Here is a 23,482-nt window from a genome sequence, read left to right as displayed (position 1 = left end):
GGCCATCTCCACCTGGCAGCTGTGAGGTAGTGAGAGTCAACCCTCCATTCCCCATTTTTCCATCTGGTGTTGAGGAGATCTAGCAAGGAGCTGAACTTCCACACCCTTTAGGAAGTAACTGGAAAGAAATTAACAGAGCCTCAGGGGGGCTGTGGGAAAATGAAAGAAGGACAGAATTTATATCATTGGAGTCTCAGAAAAAGAGAAAAAAGACTATAGGGCTGAAAAAGTATTTGAAGAAATAACTGGCTGAAAGCTTCCCAAAGATGAAAATGTGGATATTAGTAGACTGTGATAAATTACTTATGTATAATGTAATAATTAGAGTAACCACTAAAAAATCTATTGAAAAATATGTTCAAAACGTGTATAGATAAACCAAAATGGAATTCTTTAAAAAGGTTCAAGGGACATCCCTGGTGGCGCAGTGGTTAAGAAACTGTCTGCCAATGCAGGGGACACGGGTTCAAGTCCTGGTCTGGGAAGATCCCACATGCTGTGGAGCAACTAAGCCCGTGCGCCACAACTACTGAGCTTTCACTCTGGAGCCTGTGTGCCACAACTACTGAAGCCTGCGTGCCTAGAGCCCGTGCTCTGCAACAAGAGAAGCCACCACAATGAGAAGCCTGCACACGGCAATGAAGAGTAGCCCCCGCTCGACACAACTAGAGAAAGCCTGCTTGCAGCAATGAAGACCCAATGCAGCCAAAAATAAATAAATAAATATCTTTCTAGAAAACTTGAAAAAAAAAAGTTTAAGTAACACACAGCAAGGCAGAAAAAACTGAGAAGAGGAACAAAAAATATAGGGAACAAACAAGAAACAAAAATAAAGCAGGAAACATAAGCCTTAACATATCAACAATTACATTAAATGGCCTAAAAAAACCAATTAAAAAACGAGTTTGGTAGAGTGGCTTAAAAAAACATGACCCAAACACGGTGTCTACAAGAAATCCAATTCAAACATAATGACATAGGTAGGTTGAAAAGAAACATTACATAAACATTACATAAACATAAACATTCTCCTCAAGCACACATGGAACATTCTCCAGGATAGATCATATGTTAGGCCATAAGTCTTAATAAATTTAAGAAGATTGAAATCATATCAAACATCTTTTCTAAACACAATGGTATGAAATTAGAAATCAATTACAAGAAGAAAACCAGAAAATTCACAAATAGTTGGAGGTTAAGCAAAATGCTACTGAGCAACCAATGAGTCAAAGAAGAAATCAAAAGATAAATAAAAAAACATCTTGAGACAAATAAAAATGGAAATACAACATACCAAAACTTACAGAAAATATGTTCTAATATTGATTGCAGTGATGGATGCACAACTCTTTGAATATACTAAAAACCACTGAATTGCACATTTTAAATGGAAGAATTGTATGGTTTGTGAATTATGTCTCAATAAAGCTGTTATTTTTTTAAATGCATAGAACTATACACACACATAAATGAGTTCATGTAAAACTGGTGAAATCTGAGTAAGGTTTGTGCATTTTTATCAGTGTCAGTTTCATAGTTCTAATACTGTACTATAGTTATACAAGCTATTATTAATAATAGGGAAAGCCAGGTGAAATGTACATAGGACCTCCTTGTACTGTGAATCTATAGTTATTTCAAAATAAAAAGTAAAAATCCTAAATATACCATCAACAGACAAATGGATAAAGAAGTTATACACACACACACACACACATACACACACAATGGGATATTACTCAGCCATAAAAAAATGAAAACTTGCCATTTGCAACAACATGGATGGACCTGGAGGGCATTATGCTTAGTGAAATAAACCAGACAGAGAAAGACAAATACTATATTATCACTTATATGTGGAATCTAAGAACTAAAACTAGTGAATATAACAAAAAAGAAACAGACTCACAGGTATAGAGGACAAACTAGTGATTACCAGTGGGGACAGGGAAGGGGAAAGGGCAAGATATGAGTAAGGGATTAAGAGGTACAAACTACTATGTATAAAATAAATAAGCTACAAGGATATATTGTACAGCACAGGGAAAACAGTCAATATTTTATAATAACTATAAATGGAGTATAATCTAGAAAAATTCTGAATCATTATCTTGTACACCTGAAGTTAATATATTATAAATCAACTATACCTCAATTAAAAAAATATAAACATTCATCTTGTTAAAATAAATCCTGAACATAGGGCTTCCCTGGTGGCGCAGTGGTTGAGAGTCCGCCTGCCAATGCAGGGGACAAGGGTTCATGCCCCAGTCCGGGAGGATCCCACATGCCGCGGAGCGGCTGAGCCCGTGCACCATGGCCGCTGAGCCTGCGCGTCTGGAGCCTGTGCTCCGCAATGGGAGAGGCCACGACAGTGAGAGGCCCACGTACCGCAAAAAAAAAAAAAAAAAAAAAAAAATCCTGAACATGAATGTTTATTCTAGCTCCATTCACAACTGCCCCAATTAGAAATAATCCAAATGTTCCTCAAAAGATAGAATAAATACACTGTGGTACATCCACACAATGGAATACTATTTAGCAATAAAGAGAAACCGACTATTTATATATACAACTATTTGGATGAATTTCAATGGCATGAAGCTGATGTAAAAACGCCAGTTTTAATCATAAATGTATGATTCCATATATATAACATTCTCGAAGTGACAAAACTATAATAATAGAAAACAGATTATTAGTTGCCAGAGGTTAGTGGGGTGGGGGAGGTTGGGGAAGAGGTGAAACTATAAAGGGATAGCAACAGAGAGCTTTTTGGGGTGATGGAACTGTTCCGTCTATAGATTGTGGTGGTGGATACATGAATCTATGTGTCTTAAAACTGTATAGATGTGGGTTTTTAAAGTCTGTTTTAAGGTATGGTAATGTTGAAAAGAAAAGAGAAAGGAATAGAGGATAAACATGTAGATTAAATAAGATGATGGTTACTAGGGTGTTCACTTGATAGTAACTCTTTAAGCTAAGTTTTGTTTTGTGTAGTTTTCTGTATCTTTATTTTAACTAAAAAGTTGTTTAAAATAAAAATAACAGGGATGAAAAGGGAAATGGAAATAACCTGGGTCAGGGAAGGCTTCTTTTGAGGAGGTGACAGGAAGATGAGAGAACTGAGAGATGAGAACGAACCATGAAAGTGAAGGGTGGGAGGCGAGTATTTGAGGCAGAGAACTGGAGGCAGGAGAGAAGGGGTAGGATAGAAGGAGGTCCTGATGCAAGAACATGTAGCTGTTCACATCCCAGCAATAGGAGGTGTGTGTGTGTGTGTAGATTTATTATAAGGTACTGGCTCATGCATTTATATAGTCTGGCAAGTCCCAAAATCTGCAGGGTGAATTGGCAAGCCAGAGATTCGGGAGAGCCGACTGTTTAGTTCCAGTATGAGTCCGAAGGCCTGAAAACCAGAAGAGTGGATGGTTGTAGTTCCAGTCGAAAGGCCAGCGGACTCAAGACCCAGGAAGAGCCTGGGTTGTTTCACTTTGAGTCTGAAGGCAGAAAAGAAGTCAATGTCCCAACTCAAAGGCAGTCAGACTTCTGACTCCTTCCTCTCTTACTTGGGGGAGGGTCAGCCTTTTTGTTCTTAGTCCTGCCTCCAACTGATTGAATGAAGTCAAATTAGGGAGAGCAATTTGCTTTACTCAGTCTATTTAAATGTTAATCTCACCCATAAACACCCTCACAGAAACACCCAGAATAATGTTTGGCCAAATATCTGGGCACCCCATGGCCCAGTCAAGTTGACACACAAAATTAACTTATTACAGTATGTGTATTACAAATGTGTGAAACAACTTCATTGAAGGAGGCAGGGTAAGTGTGGTGACCCAACTGACTTTGGAAATAAGTGGAGTCTGTAACACTAAAGGCAAAAGAGAATGCACTAAGGAAATGTGAATGAGGTATGTACTTTAGTTAATAATAATGTATCGATACTGGCTCTTTAATTTTAACAAATACTAGTGTGAGGTATTGTAAAAATTAACAAACAGAAACCTCAAATAAAATAGAGTCAAGAAGCCAGAAGGGGGAGCTCTCACAACCTACGACAATAGCAGCCCCCAACAGGCAGAAAAAAAACTTAGTCTTTTCGCCTGGCAAGAGCTCAGCCAATGAGAGACTGCCAAAACTCAGCCAATGAAAAGCCACTATACTTCGAACTCTCAATTCCTCCAATGGACTCTCTGCTTACTAGCCTTCCCAACTTCCTCTTCGAACTGTCACTAAGAAGTCCCTCCTCCTTGTGGCGGAGGGACTTGCCTGTGGCTCACCACAGTTGCAGACACCAAATTACAATTCTTTGCTGACTCTGAGTAAATCCACTTTTACCTGAGAAGTAACTGGCAGTCTGTTTGTTTAAGGTCAACATTTTGGGGGCCCATACAGGGATCCAGAGGAGACCCCCGACAACTCTGAGGCTGGTGCACAGACAGGTACGGTAACTAAAAATCCCACTGAACGGTTTTTTATTGCTGACCCCGAGGTTTAAGGGCAAGTTTTTCTCCTGGATCCAAGCTCCTGCCCTCTTTGTGTTTTGAAGCTCTCCAGGTTTTATTTGGGATCTATTTTAATGGTTTAGTCTTTCTGATTAAGGCCTTATTCTGTCAGTGAGTACTTCTTTGGCACTTTGGCCTGTTATTATTATTTTTTTTTGAAATCAGGCTATTCCAACTGGAACTGTGGTAGCCTTCAGCTTGATTTCTTTTGGAACAGGAGTTGTTTCATTGGAACTGTGCTATTCAGCCTTCAGCCTGATTCCTTCAGGATTAGGGTGCTCCATTAGAGCTGTGCTGAGCAGCCTTTGGCCTGGCTCCTTTGAGATTAGAGTGTTCCCTTAGAACTGGCTGGTAGTAGTCCTGCAGGCTGTTTGAGCCTGTTTAAGCTGTTTAGGCTGTTTGAAAATTACTATTTTACTCTAAAGAAAAACCTCTGAGAAATGGGATCCCAATTATCTAAATACTTGAGGGCACCCTTACCTACAGGGACCCTGGCTGATTTTATGTTTAAAAACTGCAGTCCTGGAATTCCCTGGTGGCACAGTGGTTGAGAGTCCGCCTGCCGATGCAGGGGACACGGGTTCGTGCCCCGGTCTGAGAAGGTCCCACATGCTGCGGAGCGGCTGGGCCCGTGAGCCATGGCCACTGAGCCTGCGCATCCAGAGCCTGTGCTCCGCAATGGGAGAGGCCAACAGTGAGAGGCCCGCGTACCGGAAAAAAAAAAAAAAAAAAAAAACCGCACTCCTTCCTCATGTACATTTCTAAGTAAATGGACCAACCTAACCAAAGGCAATTTAGAACATGAATGGTCATTATGGAGGACTATTGAAATTCCAAACTTACTTTTCTTAAGACCAAATTGACAACCACACCTGTAAAATTTCCAAAACTGAATGGAATGCCTATTTCAATTATTTTGAGGCTTCCAAACATTATCAGGAGCCTAAAATTGCATCTCTGGAAAATAAGATTTTAAGATCCTCTGAGGCAAACAAAGAAAGATAGAATGGCTGCAAAAGCCTCATGCTCCTCTTCCCTGGCTTCTGCATCACAGATACTGCCTCCAGTGTCATCTTATTCCTTTCCCCTGGCTCTGCCTCCAGTGCCATCCTCCTTCTTCCCTTTTATGCCACCTATCCCTCCTCTGTAACCCTCAGTTCCCCCATACTAATTCTCTCACCAAACTTGCCCTTTTCTCTGAAACTCTCCCCACTGCCATTTTCTCTGAACTTACCAGAACCTGTCTCTCTAAAATTAAGCCTTGTGAGGATCCAGAGACTAAACTCTTAATTTTTTTATATCCCCTGGACTAAAGTGGAACTGCAAAGCTATAGTCAAAGATTTTCCCAAAGTAACTGAAATCCTTACAGATATGCTGAGGAATTTAATATAGTCATTCAGACTTATCAACTCTGACTTAAATCAGCTAGTTCATATGCTTGTCAGTGAAGGCCAGGCCCAGCTTTGGATGAAAATCACCAACTGGGGAAATCCTGAAAGGTCTCTAGAATTACAACTGGGAGACCAGCCTATTTACCAATCAAGCTCAGGCAATTGCTAAGTGACTTTATAGAGCAATTCATAGTGCTTTTCCAAAGCCTGTTGATTGGAACAAAATTCAGGCTTGCACACAAAAACCTAATGAACCTGTTTATGACTATTATGATCAACTTCAGAATGTGTTTAAGGAAAATTCTAATCTTCCCTCAGATGTTGTTCTTCCTGGGTAGCTTTCAACTCTATTTTTATTAGTGGGCTGAACCAGGGTTTTTCTCTTCTAGTAAAAAGGACCAGGATGGAATGGGAAACTTTGTCCACTCCAGATTTAGTTAATCTGGCAAACCAGCTCTCTTACACTCTAGATGAGTCACATAAAAGGAAAACTGCTAAAATTCTTGATCTTCAACTCCAGCAAATGGAGGCCCCTAAACAAAAACAAAACCCTCCTAGTTTCTGCTATTATTGCAAAGAGCCAGGATATCAGAAAAGAGATTGTTACCAATTTAAGCACTTCAGGTGCCTTCAGCCTTCTAACTTGTCTATCCAACATCCTCCCAATTCTCAATGATAGGATTCAAAGGAACTATAAGGGCTATTCCCAATCCCTCCCTCTTAATTATCTTGAAGAACATTTCTCCAGATTAAGGATAAATCTTTTCCAGCCCTAACACCAGAGCCACACTCTTGATGCTCAACCCCACTACAATAAAATGGTTTCTACCTTGGAGCACTAAGGCAGTTCAAATAGTAGGGATCCCTAATGAACCTCAAGAGGTTCCTGTCTCTGAACCTATTCTCTTTTGTTTAGGCCCTTTGAGAGATACACACCCTTTTCTCCTTAGTTCCTCCACCCCTATCCATTTATTTCACTGAGTCTTCTTAGAGAAGTACAGCGTCATGCCAGAATTTTTCTCTCCCAAAAGGAAGAAATAATTCTACAATTTGACAGTAGTCATCAAAGCAGTCAATCAGGTGAATTAAATGACCCTTTGACATCTTTTATTTGCTCTGTCTCTGATGGTACTACAGCTGATTCTGGAAACATTGATCATTTGTCCCTATTGGATCAGCTACTACCCTCCTTGTGGGCAAAATCTCCAACTGATATTGGTAATTCACAGTGTACATCCCATCAAGATCCAAATACCCCCCCAAACTTCTTCCCAGAATTAATCAACACCCTGTAAGTAAAGAAGGCGTTCAAGGTAAAAAGCCCTTAATAGAAGATAACAAGGCTCAAGGCCTCATTATCCCTTGTACTAATCCCTGTAGTCCTCTGATTTTACCAGCAAGAAAACCTAAGGGCTGAGGGTGGAAGTTTGTCCAGGACCTCTGAGCAATAAACAAGACTGTTATCCTTCGACACCCTGTTATTCTGGACTTTCATATGCTACTAACATCCGTTTCCAACAGAAGCAAACTCTTTACTATGATTGATTTATGCAGCGCATTCTAACCAATACCTTTTTGCCTTCATCTGGGAAGAGAAACAATTCACCTGCACAGGAATGCCTCAGGGTTTTACTGAGAGTCCTTATTTCTCACAAATCCTGAAGGCTGATCTGGATGGTATAAAGTTCCTTTGGGGTTCTACTTTGTTGCAGTATGTGGATGATTTGCTTCTTTGCCCTCCTTCTCAAGCCTCCTCACAGGAAAACAGCATCCACTTGCTAAAGCTTTTAGCCTTAAAGTGACATAAGGTTGCCAAGGAAAAAAACTGCAGTTTTCCCAAACCCAGGTTCGATATTTAGGGCATCTGATACCAGAAAAAGGGCTATACCTGGATCCAGAAGGCTTCATGATGTCCTGAGTTTCTGAAAATCCAAAACTAAGCGCCAACTACAAGGTTCTCTCGGGCTAGGTGGATATTGCTGAAACTGGATTCCAAATTTCTCTCTTACAGCCAAATCTCTGTATATTTTACTAAAGAGCAACCCCAACACAATTTTATGGGAAGAACCAGACAAAATAGCCTTTAAGGCCTTAAAGGAGAGTTTGATGAATCCACACACCCTTGGGCATCCAATGATCAGATTCCCTTTTCCATGTTTATATATGAAAAGGAAGGTAATGCCTTTGGGGTACTCACCCAAAAACATGGGGACCACCACTGATCCACAGGGTATTATAGCCAGCAACTGGACCCTGTGGCACAGGGACACCCCCACCCCACACCTTGCCTTAGAGCCATTACTGCCACTGCCTTTTTGGTTAAGGCTATCAAAAAGATCGTGGTGGGATCCCTTTTAACCATTTTTGTACCTCATGCAGTAGAAGCCCTTCTGAATTCTCATCACACTCAACATTTCTCAGCCACCTCAACTCCTAAGAAGTCCTTTTGTTAACTTCCTCACATAACTCTTTTAGGTTGTAATAACATTAACCCTGTGACTCCTCTCTCCTCCATCATCAACGAAGTCCCTCACAACTGCTTAACACTTATGGATCACCTCTTGATGCCTCGTGATGATCTGCAGGAAAATCATTTGGGTAATGTTGACTTCTCATGGTTTGCTGATGGTTCTTTTTTGAAAGGTGATCATAGTAAATATTGTGCTGGGGATGCTATTGGAACTCCTTTTTATGTTGTTGAGGCAGCATCTTTACCTATGGCTACTTCAGCCCAACAGGGCTGTACTTCAGCCAAGTACAAAACTGCCAATATTTATACTGATAGTAGACATGCTTTTGGAAAAGCTCATGATTTTGGAATATTGTGGAAGCAACATGGCTTCCTAACTTCCAGTGGAAATAAAATTTTAAATGGCCCCTATGTTCAGGAATTATTGAATGTAATACTTTTACCTGCCACTTAAGCTATTATTAAAATTCCAGAAAATTCTAAACTTGACTCCCTGGAAGCTAAGGGAAATTACCTTGCTGACAGTTCCACAGGGAATGCTGCCCTTAAAGGAACCAAAAGCAGTCAAACTTCTGTCACGGTCCAAAGGGATATTTCTCCAAATGATAACTTAGAAAAACTGGCTGGAGAAGCCCAACAATTGGCCTCAGAAAAGGAAACACAAGATTGGAAATTCAACAACTCTTGGTTTGATAAAAAGCGAAAGCTTTGGTTCAGATCAAATAACAATTCAGTCTTACTGAAGACTCTAATATTCCTACTCCTAATCATTGTATATGCATTAAACCATTGGTCTACTGACAAAATTACAACTTTCATGAATCAATATTCGTCGGGAAACATTAACAAAGCTAAAAAAATGCCTACCTCATTTGTCCCACTGGTCCAAAGTACAACCCAGGGAAGCCTATTCTTACTGCTCCCAAGTATTTTAAACTGCCTTATAGACCATTCAAGGTCTAGCAATTGGATTTCATACAACTTCCTCCATCTCAGGGATGTAAATAAATACGTTTTGGTCATGGCCTGAATGTTTTCACACTGGACTGAAGCCTTCCCTTGCAGAGAGGCTACTGCCTCTTCTGTGGCTAAAGTCCTTTTGGAAAATATTATACCTACCTGGGAAAATCCTCTCAAACTTCATAATGATCAAGGGACCCATTTTACTGGTCAGGTATTTTTGACGTCTGTGCTGTTTGGCCAGTTTTACAACAGTTTCACTGCACTTAGCACCTTCAATCCTCTGGTTTAGTCAAATGAAGTAACGGCATTATTAAAACTCAATTGGCAAAATTTGTATGGGCCTTCCAAATACGTTGGCCAAAAGCACTGCCATTGATCCTTCTAAATCTTATATCCATCCCTTTTGGAATTCAAACGCTCACCCTTTGAGATAGTCACAGGTCACTCAATGCACTTGGTTCCTACCTCTTTTGCCCCACAACTGACAAAATGAGAAATACTCCAATATTGCAAAGGCCTAATCGCTTCTATTAAAAATAACCATGTTTGGGCTTCCCTGGTGGCGCAGTGGTTGAGAGTCCGCCTGCCAGTGCAGGGGATACGGGTTCGTGCCCCGGTCCAGGAGGATCCCACATGCCGCAGAGCGGCTGGGCCCATGAGCCATGGCCGCTGAGCCTGCGCGTCTGGAGCCTGTGCTCCGCAGTGGGAGAGGCCACGGCAGCGAGAGGCCCGCATACCGCAAAAAATAAATAAATTAAAAAAATAACCATGTTTTAGTAGAGCAATGTTTTCACAGTGTGCTCTCAGGAGACAAAGACCTTAAGCACCCTCGCAGCCTGGAGATTTCACCTACTGGAAAAGACACCTCCAGGACTTCCCTGGTGGCGCAGTGGTTAAGAATCTGCCTGCCAATGCAGGGGACACGGGTTCAAGCCCTGTTCCGGGAAGATCCCACATGCTGTGGAGCAACTAAGCCTGCGAGCCACAACCACTGAGCCCGCGTGCTGCAACTACTGAAGCCCGCACGCCTAAAGCCCATGCTCTGCAACAAGAGAAGCCACCGCAATGAGAGGCCCGCGCACCGCAACGAAGAGTAACCCCTACTCACCGCAACTAGAGAAAGCCCGCACGCAGCTACAAAGACCCAACACAGCCAAAAATAAATAAAATAAATATTAAAAAAATTTATAAAAAGGACACCTCCAGAAGGGCTCTCTTTAACCTCACTGTAAAGGCCCCTATCAGGTACTGCTAACCAACCCTTGTGCCATCAAACTCCAGGGAACAGACTCTTTGATTCACATGACACATGTAAAGAAAGCACCACACCCTGAGTGGACCTGCACATCATCTGGTGACCTGAAAGTAAATAGTTCCCAGAATTGAAGCAGACAACATCTGATGAGACAGCTTTCCAAAGATATCTAGGACAGGCTTGTCAGAAGTTTGTCTGCCAATCCTTTGATGATGATACAACATGTCATATGATCTCCAATGTCTATGATCTTGATGATATATGGACTTTAGATAAAAAGTGCCTCAGAGTTGTCCCTCCTGCCCTTCCTTGTTACTCAAATGTGACCTCAATAAGTTTCCAGTATGTGCACTTTCCCTGCACTGTGGGACACTACACCCAGGAAAGGTCCCTTCTGGCACTGAGGGACAAAAAGCCACTGAAACCAGAAAACCTGACTCTTAACCAGTGATGCTTTCGGAGAACGATCATGATCAAAAGGAGGAAATGTAAAAATTAATAAACAAAAACCACAGAGCAACTAAGCCCGTGTGCCCCAACTACTGAGCCTGCACTCTAGAGCCTGTGAGCCACAACTACTTAAGTCCGCGCACCTACAGCCCGTGCTCCGCAACAAGAGAAGCCACTGCAAAGAGAAGCCCACGCACCGCAACTAGAGAAAGCCTGCGCGGAGCAGTGAAGACCCAACACAGCCAAAAAAAAAAAAAGTTCATTTAGTAATTAGCTTTAATCAGATAAGGTAGGGAGATGTGGGGGTTTGGCTGCTATGAACCAGGCAGTGATTACCATGGATATGCCAGAACCTTGACAGCCACTGTTAGGACATGGACTTACTCTTCATAAGGGGGCAACTAAGCTGTGTTACTCTGGCAAGAAGGCTAGAAATACACCTTCCTATTACTCTACCCATCCTATTTCTATCACCCAAAAAGAACCAACTTCTAATCAGATACATAATTAACCACCCCAAGGTAAGCAAAATGTATCATTATCTCCATTCTGTAGATAAGAAATCTGAAAATGGTAGGTTTAATTTTATTTTTTTTACATCTTTATTGGAGTATAATTGCTTTACAATGGTGTGTTAGTTTCTGCTTTATAACAAACTGAATCAGCTATACATATACATATGCTCCCATATCTCCTCCCTCTTGCGTCTCTCTCCCTCCCACCCTCCCTATCCCACCCCTCTAGGTGTCACAAAGCACCGAGCTGATCTCCCTGTGCTATGTGGCTGCTTTCCACTAGCTATCTATTTTTCATTTGGTAGTGTATATATGTCCATGCCACTCTCTCACTTCGTCCCAGCTTACCCTTCCCCCTCCCCGTGTCCTCAAGTCCATTCTCTATGTCTGCATCTTTATTCCTGTCCTGCCCCTAGGTTCTTCAGAAACTTTTTTTTTTAAGATTCCATATATTTGTGTCAGCATACGGTATTTGTTTTTCTCTTTCTGACTTACTTGACTCTGTATGACAGACTCTAGGTCCATCCACCTCACTACAAATGACTCAATTTCATTTCTTTTTATGGCTAATATTGCATTGTATATATGTGCCACATCTTCTTTATCCATTCATCTGTCGATGGACACTTAGATTGCTTACATGTCCTGGCTAAATAGAGCTGCAATGAACATTGTGGTACATGATCCTTCTTTAAGACATGTTCTTAATGAAGAATTTGTGTGATGCCAGTTTGACCTTTTTTAGTGGTACTAACAAATACAGACTGCCTGAGATCAAGTTAGGTAGCTCTGCTAATTATCAGGAAGTAGACATGAAGCTGCTACTTCTTGTCTCAAAGGGAGATGGCTATCATGGAACCCAGACAATCAGACTCTGGTGTTTCAGGCTCCAGGTCTTATCAGCTTCATGAGCAAAGCTGGAGTAAGGCTGGTTTGGATCACAGGCCACATATAAGGTTTCCCTTTCATCTGGCATAAGCCAGAGCTATTCTCCAGGAGGTCCTTATGGGAATCCAAATAATTTTCTAGGGAATGAACTATGCTCTAAAACATGCTATGAAATGTGAGTCCCTATTTGGGGATGGCTATTCTCTAAAACAGTGGGTGACTCTGCAGAACCCTGCTAAGTTATTCATTAATAAGCTGGCACATACACTGTGCTCATCAGATAGCTAAGAAAAGCCCATCTGAGTATCAGCCTAAGTCCTTTGTTAACCCAACCAGAGCTTCCCCCAGCTCTTGGCCCCAACGTAATTAGTCATTAGGAAAATATAAAGCAAAACCACAATTAGATACCACTTCACATCCACTAGTATGGCTATAAAAAAATACAACAATGAGAGTTGGTGAGGATGTGGAGAAATTCGAACCATCCTGCCTTGCTGGTAGGAATGTAAAATGTAGAAACAATCTGACACTTCCTAAAAAGGTTAAACATAGAGTTATCATATGACCAAGCAATTACACTCCTAGGTATATACCCAAGAGAACTAAAAACATATGTCCTCACAAAACTTGTACACACATGTATATAGCAGGATTATTCATAAGAGTCAAAAAGTAAATACAATCCAAATGTCCATCAACTATGAATGGATAAACAAAAGGTGGTATATTCAGCCATAAAAAGTAATGAAATACTAATACATGCTACAACATGGATTAACTGTAAAGTGACTGTGTAAATTACCCTTTCTACTTAGGCAATCACTTCCAAATACGGCTGTACTTTGATATCACCTGGGGAGCTTATGCTGCTCCCTGAGAATCTTTGAGAGTAGGGTACCTGGACTGATGTTTGAAATCAATTAGAGTAGATGATCTCTAAAATCCCTTATAGCACTAGGAATTGTATGAAATCTATGATAGTGGGTCACCAACACCCACATTTTGGAAGCACAGGCAGTAAGAGAACCAAGCCCAACGAACTGTTGTTCATTAGAACAGGTCTTCCAATTGAACTCTAAGCTGGTTCTTCTCCAAGGCATCTCTCCACCCCACCCGCACCCCCAAGGTTGCATGAAGATATTCATAACAGGAATGAACTATGGCTGAAGGGATAGGTCACACCTGATGCCATCATGCCTATGTGGGTTGCTTTAATAAGAAATCACCCCATTTTGCCACTAGAGTTGACGATAACCAGTCCCTCCCTCTATGACATAGACAAGGTTGGATAGAATGAAGTAATGGACTTCTGACAGTCCCAGGCTTCCTGTTTATCAGTACCTGTGTACTCATAAGCTGATTTAGGTTCAGAGTTAATAATGGGGCTGATTTCTTGTTTACTTGTTTCCCTTAATATTAAAGAACTAAGCTGAATCATGTTCCGGATACTGACCTCCTGCTGGCCTCGTGTAAAGGCAACTGAAGAGACACGAAGGTAATACTGTAATTATTTCTCTAGACCTGTTCCACCATTTCCTCCAATGTACCTGCCCACAGTCCCTCAAAGAACAAATCTTTATGATATATATTATTAGGGGAAGTGACTAAGTAGTGTCTACAAGATTAAGGGCAGGGTTGGGGGAGGATGGCCAATTCTACAAGGCAAGTGAATCAGGGAAGAAAAGCATCCTTGGAGGCTTTGGGGAGGGGTCCCCACACCACCTTCTACCACCTGGCTGTGCCTTTTATTACTGCATTGGGACCACTGCAGGCAGAGCCCCAAACACCAAGGAAGAGTATAATTCTTTCTTTAGCCTAAGAACTAACAGTACTTTTAAAGCTTTGGCTCATTTCCCATTTCTAGGAATGTGACCATCATTATCATTGGACTGGACAACTCAGGCAAAACTGTTCTTGTGAAGGCATTCCAGAGACGTAAGGAATTGAGAGTATTAGATCCTGGTTTAGGTCTCCCATGGGTCCCAGCAACCAATGAAACAATCATTCCTTCCTAGCCTTACTTCATGACCCTTGAGTTTCCTCTTTTAAGGTAAACACTTACACACACACACACACACACACACACCCTTGAGGAAAAATAATGGATTTTTTTCAGCTCTGTATCTTCAGTCTCTGTACTTTTAGTACGTTCAGGTAGGTACTCATTCACTTGTGGAATGAATGTTCTCCCTCATTCCACCATTCTCCTCAGGCTACATGTTGCCTCATTCCAACTTTTCCCTCTCTTCCCCTCCCCCCACCCTCAGAGTGGCAGCCCCAAGCACATTTTAGCCAATGGTTCAGCCTGGTATCCCACCTTATGGGCAGCAGACTTGACTGCCTCTCCCAATTCTCTGATTGGCAGAAATGGTAAAAAGGTAAGCAGCACCAAGAAAATCAAGGAGCCAGGGTAAATCACAAAATTACTAATAAAAGTGGGGATAATTTTTAGAGGCCAACTCAGCCCCACCCCTAGATTCCCATCCAGTCTGGGTGGGACCCGGGAATCTGTGTTTTAAGAACTCCCCAGGCCTTTCAATTGGCCAATCAGCTTTGGGAAGCACTCATCTGTAATTAGCCCTATGCTATTTTGCCTATGAGAATAGCATCTGCTTTCTATTCTAATTCCTGGAGGACAGAGCCTGGAGTCTATTTAATTTGTTACTGTATAACTTGCCTTGTGCTTGGTGAATAACTTGGGGCTGATTGATAAACCAATAGGTTTATGGTTGTGACTTCATTCACGGAGAAGTTTTTAATGGCTAAGAAGCAAAGTGCCACTGATGTCACATTCTAAAGAACATCTCAGGCCACCTCTGTCCATGCAGGACTGCCAGAGTCAATCTAGTAGGTTCCTCTGTACCCAAAATGCAATAGCTTGCCCCCCCACCAGCTCCTGCAAATGTTTATGATTGCCAAAAACAGATAATAGCCTAGGGAGGAAGCTCCAATCTACAAGTAGTAACTTGTGTGAATCTCTGAAGACACCAGCTATAAAATATTTGGGGACATAAGCCATTATCATTAACAACATCATTCACTATAACTATTTTGTCTGGCACGGTCATATGGGGCAAGAAACCCAAGCATGAGCACAAGCAGGTGCCCTAAATGAGGGCGTTTAAAGCAGTTTCTCTCAAACCCGGCTATACATTTCAATCATCTGGGGAGCTTTAAAAGAAAATGCTGCCTGAACCCCGCCCCAGATCTATGGCATCAAACTCTCAGAGAATGAGGCCTAATGTCATAGGTTTTAAAAGCTCCACAGGTGATCCTGAAGCATAGTCAGTACTGAGAGCCAAAAATCAGAATCACCTGAAGAGCTTTCACACCAACTGATCTGGGACCTGAAGGTTCAGATATTTTGGCCTGGAGACGGCCCAGGGAATCAAAATCTTAACAAGCACACCAGATGATGCTGAGACACAACAGGCAGGAATTTTACTGCTCTTTAAGGCAGTGGGTCTCAAAATGTAAGGTGCAGAAGAATCACCTGGGGATTTTGTTAAATGTAGGAGTTTGCTAAACATACAGATGCTTGGGTCCCAAGCCTAGAGATTCTGATTCATTTGGTACAGGGTAGGACTTAACAATCACCCACATGTAACTCTAAAGCAGACAGTCCCCAAACTATGCTTTATGCAACACTCTGCTAGGGATATAGAAATGGATTCATCTCAGTACCTGTCCTCAGAGTGTTTATAAATTAATAGAGGAAATAAGAGAAATGTAAATTTTCAGGGGACAACTTCTGGTGGCATCTAGAGTTTTCCAACAGTACATTGAACTATTGAAGAAATGGTAAGGTTTCAAGTAAAAAGAAAAAAAATGGAGAAAGATAAAGCTTGCAATGATACAGAAAACAAGATTTTAAAATTACCTTTAGAGTTTTAACCTCTTCACTTATTATTTTTAAGTAGTCTAATACAGACATAACAAATAACACATCAAAGCTGTGACTGAAAATTATATGTTCTGTGAAAGCTATAATTAAAAATAAATCATTGACTAACATAAAAACAGAAGAGGACATTATGAGATGACATTAAAATGTAATAATATGTACATATACACATATAGACATGTATACATGTAAATGTGTGTATAATCATACATTTCCAAAGATCTGAAAGCATCCTATTAACTTCTCAGCTAAACGACTTATTCTGGCAATCCTATGGAAAATGTTCCAGGTAGATTTGAAACTATAAATAAGAAGCTACTGATTCTGGTCTTAGAACTCCCAGGTATGAGTGTAGAGAATCTATAAAATCATTTTGCTACTAATATGGGCAGAGAGCTGGGCCAGACGGTCAGTTCAACAGACTGGAATGTATCTATGGACTGTCATGCTGAACCACATTTCTCTGGGGGCTGAGTGAGGGGTGGAATGCCCTGTGGGATTGTATGGTCTGGCCATAGCCTTGAAAGGGCAAAGGTATCTGAGTTTGGCATGGTTTCTCGGAGGAGATAGGAGGAAGAGGACTTCATACGCTCATCCACAGTAACAGGCACCATAAACATTTACTGAACACCTACTGTGCATAAGGGAATGCAGAGCCCCTCCCTCACAGAGCTTAGATTTTAGCTGGGGAGACAGGACATGCACAGAATGAGGTGAAGGACCAGTTTAACAGGTCACGTGTTCAAAAAGAGAAGTGAGAGCTGGACTGGCCAGAGAAGCTTCCTAAAGTAAGTGGTACTTGAGCTGGGCCTTGAAGAAAGGATGCGAGAGAAGAGCGTCCTGTTCATTCATTCATTCACTCATCAAATTCATTCAACAAATATTTATTGAGCACCTGTGTGCCAACCTCTGTGCTTGGCATTATGTATATAACAGTAAGTAAAACTGAAGGGGTTCCTATCCTGTTGCAGTTTATAACCCAGATAAATAAATCATAGAATTTATAACACTGTAATATGTGCTGTGATGGTGGTAAGCCCAGAAGAAAGTGGGGGATGATGGTGTGAGTTAGAGAAAACTTTCTAGAAGGAACAAGATCTAAATTGATATTTAAAAAACAAAATAGGTGTTAACCAAGCAGAGAGTAGTGGAAGAGTGTTCTAACCAGCAGGAATAGCATCTTGTGAAGGCCCAGGGCAAGAAAGAGCATGACAATCATGTGGAGTGGGGGGTAGAGAGGCACATGAGTCAAGAAGCATAGGGAGGAAGAGACTGGGTACCAGGGACCCTGGACACCAGTCAGGGAAGAGATGGATCTGGCAGGTTAGGAGGCAAAGGAGTCTGTATTCTACCTTCGGAGCAGTGGGTACTCACGGAAGGTTACTGAGCCAGGAGAGGGTAGCATGAGCAAAGTGCGGTTTAAGTGGATGGATTGGCGAGCATGAGCCAGATGGCAGGATACATTCGTAGGATTCCTCAGGGCAGGCTCTAGTCAAAGTTCAGATCATCGTTTAACAAATTCATCTAACTATAGCCCCGTTTTGTTGTTGCTTCTCCTCTCTTCCCCTATGTATAGTACTCCCCAGTAGGATGGGCGGTTGTATGAAACCTGAACTGACCACACTCCTGCTGGATGATTATGAAGTTTCCGTCTACGACCTGAATGGAGACAGGAATGGCCGAGAAATCTGGCCAAGCTACTACGCGCAGGCACATGGACTTGTTTTTGTCCTGGATTCCAGTGACTTAAGCCGCATGCAGGAAGTGAAGGTCATCTTACCACACCTGCTGTCTGATGAAAGAGTGGCCGGGAAACCCATCCTACTGTAAGAGTCTGCCTTTGTGTCCAATTTCCCCTTCCCATTTTGTGCCTTTAGAAGAAGTAGACAGAGGAAGGGTTAAGTGGTCCCTGTGTCACATCCAGTTAGACTTCCTCTCCTCTTTGGCTGAGGGGGAGTGGCCCAGTCCTCTGGGGGCTGTTTTCAAGAGCCACTTTCTACCAGGCACTGCCATGGGGGAACCTGTTACCTAACTGTGCAAAGGTAATTTTGAAGGCAAGCATCAGAGGGAAATGGAGAGTAATATCTGGATCTTCCACTGCACCCCCCGCCCCAACCCATCCCTCGACTCTTCCTGAAGACTGCCTTCCTAAATTTGCTTCTTTTTTCTGGCTTCGGTCTTTGACCCTGAGATGATGGCAGAAAACCCCTATTTTGTGTATTCAGTGCCAATGGCCTCCTCCCCTGGTAAACTGCCCGAGAGTTATGTAACTAACTCTTACCCCAGGGTGATGATTCAGGTGGCCAGTCAATCCTCACCCCTCCCCCACTCCCTTTTAGCCTTTTTTGTTCCCCGTTAGGACCACCAACCCAAGCGTGGACAGAGTTTGGGGGAGGATGTAGAAGCGCCAATTCGTTCGTATCCCAGTTAGCAATTCTAATTAAAGTTTGATGGTGCAGTGTAGAGGAAGTGAGAAATGAGGCCTGGGGATTATCTCGGATTCAAATTACTTGTGCTATTCTTTCCTCCACTGAGAGTTGGCTAGAAAAATGTCGGGCTCACCGCACTGGGTATGGCCTAAAAGCTAGTCCCTGGATATGTAGCAGCTGTACCAGAATTGGTTGTCCCCCTCTTTCCCTTCTTTTCTTTCCCTTGGCCTCTATCTCAGTTTTACTCTTCCTCTCTTCTTCCCTCCCTCTCTCCAATGCCCGGCTTTAGCCTGGCCAACAAGCAAGACAAGAAGGACGCCTTGCTACTTCGTGATATTACTGAATATCTGCTGCTGGAAAGGCTAACAAACAAGAACCAGTCCCTGTGCCGAGTGGTAAGTGTCCAGCCCTCCCCTCCCTTGTCCTCTCAAGCAAGGCCGATGCCTCCCTTGGCCCATAATCAGTCTCCTATGCCGGGTCTTAGGCAAAGCCTCTCTTTGCCAGGCAACAACTACAGTGATGATTTCTGACTCAACAGTGATAATAAATATCACACTCTTACAACACTTTCACATCTGTTTTCTCATTAGGCCTGCAAAATAGCTCTTTAAAGTTGGAAGTTTCAATAGCTTCATTTTATGGTTAAGAAAATTAAGGCTCAGAGACTCTGAGTGACTTGTCCAAGATCACACATCCAAGACATTACACTTGATTAAAGGATCTTAGCTTTTGTACCTTTCATATACCTTCTCAGGAGTGAATGCTGAGAATCTCCTAGGAAGTCTTAAGAGCCTCTCTAGGCACAGCAGAGCTTATGTGCACCTGTGCTCTTTGGCTGAGGGTGACTGGGACTGTGAGCCCCAGGGGTCCCAGGTTGCTGGGCTGGAGCCTTCTCTTTTTGTCACAGGAGCCCTGTTCAGCCATCAAAAACCGCCAAAGAAGGAACCATGAGCCTATAATTGGAGGCCTGCGCTGGCTGTTATCTGCCATTGGGGATACATATGAAGAGCTGTGTGCTCACCAACAGCCACTCCCATCAAGCATCCCAGCCCCCAAGAGCACCAGAGGCTTTGGGGAAATATGCTCATCAGACAGGTACCGAGCTGTCTCTATTAGGTGTACTGATAAGAATTGATGAAAAAGGGCTTCCCTGGTGGCACAGTGGTTGAGAGTCCGCCTGCTGATGCAGGGGACACGGGTTCGTGTCCCGGTCCGGGAAGATCCCACGTGCCTCGGAGCGGCTAGGCCCGTGAGCCATGGCCGCTGAGCCTGTGCATCCGGAGCCTGTGCTCTGCAACGGGAGAGGCCACAACAGTGAGAGGCCCACGTACCACACACAAAAAAAAAAAAAAAAAAAAAAAGAATAGATGCAAAAGTCAGTCTTCAACATAAGCAGTGAGTTCTGGGAGGGGCATGGATTCTGTGCGGTGCTGAGCAAGTCTCTCAAGATCAGTTGGCCCAAATGGGGCGAGGGCAGTGACCACAAACATACCAACATTGTTAGGTACACCCTCCCCTCGGCACAATTTGAGTGGTCACGTCAGTGGGATAAGTTAAGTCATCAGTATTACATTGTCTCCAAAACAGGGTTTCAATTCCCTGGTTTGTCACAGAGAGGAGAAAAGGAGCATGAGCCCCTTAAGGAGCTTATTGGCAATATTCTATGGCTAAATACCCTGGAGGTGCCCCACATTCTCCGCTTCCTGTTCTCTGATCATCCCAATGATAAGGAAAGATGGGAGGGAACAGGAATATGGAAAAGAAGAAGAAAAATGAAGAAAACGGGGTGATCAAGGTTTTGAGGAATAAAAGGACTAAATGTCCTCTTGTTCTGTTGTCCCTTTAATTGTTCCAAAGACATATGGCAGGGATGGGGGGATAGCTGGATTTGATTAAGGAGCTTGCATCTGTTTTCACTATGGCTTTGTCCTTTCTATCTTCCCCAGCTTCACTACCAGGATGGGAAAGTCCAAAGAAAAAAGACAGCACCTAGGACAACACTCAATGGAACCTAGGCCTCTAAAGCCAATCCTACAGGTAAGTGGCTCACTAAATGTTATTGCCCCAGGGACCAATGCCTGAGCTCTCGGGCACCAACTGACTTTTTTTTCCTTCATCTTCCTGCTATACAGAGAGAAGGTATAATAAGACCTAAAAAGAACACATCAGTAACATTTGCTTTAGACGAACCCAAGGAGGAGGATGAATGTTATGGGGGAAATGGAGCTTGTAACACCACTGAGCCTGGCTACAATCAGAGCCCCCAGCTCCATATGCTGAGAAATCTTTTTGAAGGTAATCCTGGATCAGTGGTTAGTCAGAGAAGAAAAGATATAAAGGCCTTTCCTCACAATTTATAAAACAGTATTCCTATTTTGAGTCCAAAACTCTTTTCTCATACTATGGTTGGTGGTCAGAAGAAAGATATGTAGATGAAGTGCTTGGGGATCACCATCTGGCCATCCAGTATGATGCCCCAAGATCTTTGTTTGGATGGCTATAAGGTTATCTTAAAGGTTATGATTTCCAGTGGTGGAAGTACAAATTGGTACAACCTTTAGGGAGAGTAGTTTGGTTGTATGTCTCCCTCCTACTCTTCCTCTCTCTCTCAATAGATATATATCGAGAACTTTAAAACTGTGGAAACCCTATGAGCCAATCATCTCATGTCTTGAACTGAAGCCAAAGATAATTACACAAGTACACAAAAAGGATGCTCATGGTTGCTCAATCATAGCATTGTGTATAACAGCTAAAAGTTGGAAACAAGCTAAATGCCTAACAATAGTGAATGGCTAAATCAATTATGGTGCACCCACACAATGGAATACTATGCAGACCTTAAAAGGGCTAATGTTGACTTATATTTACTGACATGGAAAGTTTTCCACAACTCAAAGTTTTGTTAGAGAAAATGGCAATTGAGAGCACAGCACATACAGCGTGATGTGTACACATGCATAGAATATCTGGAGGGGAATCACCGAACACAAGCAGTGGTTTTCTCTAGGGGTACGATTCTAGGTGATTTTGAGAAGAGCCAAGGTACCTTTCTTTGGATTTTTGTATTACTGGAAATTTTTTTAATAATCATATATGATTTCTCCCAATATACTAAAGGCACTAAAAAAATCTGTGAGGACTTAAAGGCCCACTGTTGTTAATGTCTTCTCCATCTCAGTGTTCCTTGGCCCCAGTCTCCATGACAATAAACTGTCAATATTATAATGTCACTTCTGCTCTCCAAAGGATCTGGCCCTTCAGGCTACCCCAGAGCCTTGGGTTGTTACACCTACACAGAGGGCCCTAGATAGGAACATTGAGGAGGAGAGAGGTACTGCTCTGGGAAGGAGGATGAGAGGTGAGTGGATGGAATCTGGCAGAAGAGTGGAGGAAGTGTCTTTCTAGATGTCAGAATCTACCCTTAAATCTCTGTCCAAAATTGAAATCCATTTTTCATTTCTATAACCTCAGAACCAAGGGCAAAAAAGAGAGAAGACACTGGGGACCTTGGAAAGTAGCTAACACCCTCCTCACCTGGATGGACAGGAAGCCTGTTGCTTAGCTTTGCTTGCAGTGACTACCTATTTTCTTTCTTTTTTTAGACTTTTAACAGAGTGCTAAAGAGGAAAATGAAGGGAAGTCAAAAGAAACATCTCATATCCCTCCTTTAGTAAATGGGTTCATCTACAGAACCATTAGGATTATTCAGTTTTTCAATTTCTGTTTGTTACTACCTCTACAGTCCCCCTACAACTCCACCTACTCTAACATAATATCCCTGAGAACTCCCATTGTGCCTGTACATCGACATTCGAGCCATAAAATGAATCTTATCCCCACCGAGAGGCTCAAGAACAGTTAGGGGGCATCCGTTTGAGAGTGAAGACAACGTTGGCAAAGAAGATCAGAGCCTTGACGTCTTTGTACCCAGATGCTCCCGATGAAGTTTGTGAACAACATGTTGTGGGTGACCAACTGCAGTTGAGCCTTAGAAGTACAGGGTCAGTTTAGAATTACATTTTCCCCCTATGTTCTTGGGTGGAAGGGGACTGGCATAAATAAATAGAGCTGTTCTGCTGAGAATTATGCTCTGCTGAATCATTTTCAATCATGCCTCCGAAAACAACTCAGTTTTAAATTCCCTACCACTGTCTGAGAAGCCTGGCAACAATTCTTTTGCTGTCCTTTCAGGAATAGCAATTGCTGTCTCTCCTAACACTTAGGTTAGGTATGCAAAAACCGTACAAGCTTAAACACATTCAACTCTCCATCCCAAGGAAGGCAGTAGTAGTGGTGGTAATCATTCTTCACTATTAGTTCAGCTGTTGACTTTCACCATCAATACCACAGCCCCCATTTACTGAGTGCCTTCTGGATGTCAGACGCAGCACTAAGCTCTTCACGTTCATTATCTTATTCACAAAAACCTTGGGGGTAGGCAGTATACCTGCCTGCATTTTACAGATGAAGAAACTAAGGGGTAGGGAAGTTAAATAACTTATCCAAGGCCCCACAGCCTGTAAGATGCAGAGCAGGGAACCAAATCCAGATCTGACTCTAGAGCTACTTTAGGCCAGAAAGATCTGCTTATGCTTTGCTCAAACTCTACCCAGAAAGAGAAAGCTATACCCAGGAAAGATGCTGAAGCCTCACCACGCCCATGTCAGAACTACGTTGACAGCAATAAGCACACCCATGGTAG

The 23,482-nt window shown here is 42.4% G+C and overlaps 2 protein-coding genes across 6 annotated transcripts in view; one reads left to right on the top strand and one right to left on the bottom strand.

Annotated features, from left to right (window-relative positions):
- XKRX (XK related X-linked) overlaps positions 1 to 23,482 on the bottom strand; it is a 66,052-nt gene that overhangs the window by 27,545 nt on the left and 15,025 nt on the right. The window lies entirely within an intron of this gene.
- ARL13A (ARF like GTPase 13A) lies at positions 13,173 to 22,073 on the top strand. The gene is made up of 7 exons (XM_022580784.3): positions 13,173 to 13,939; positions 14,309 to 14,379; positions 17,925 to 18,174; positions 19,067 to 19,172; positions 19,685 to 19,872; positions 20,724 to 20,814; positions 20,910 to 22,073. The coding sequence occupies exons 1-7, from the start codon at positions 13,881 to 13,883 to the stop codon at positions 21,135 to 21,137; spliced, it is 993 nt and encodes a 330-aa protein (XP_022436492.2). The 5' UTR covers positions 13,173 to 13,880; the 3' UTR covers positions 21,138 to 22,073.

Source organism: Delphinapterus leucas, chromosome X (assembly GCF_059928025.1).
Source record: "Delphinapterus leucas isolate spDelLeu-1000000601 "Yukka" chromosome X, BTC_Dleu_Yukka2, whole genome shotgun sequence".
Taxonomy (NCBI): domain Eukaryota; kingdom Metazoa; phylum Chordata; class Mammalia; order Artiodactyla; family Monodontidae; genus Delphinapterus; species Delphinapterus leucas.
This window is presented reverse-complemented; position numbering and strand designations above follow the sequence as displayed.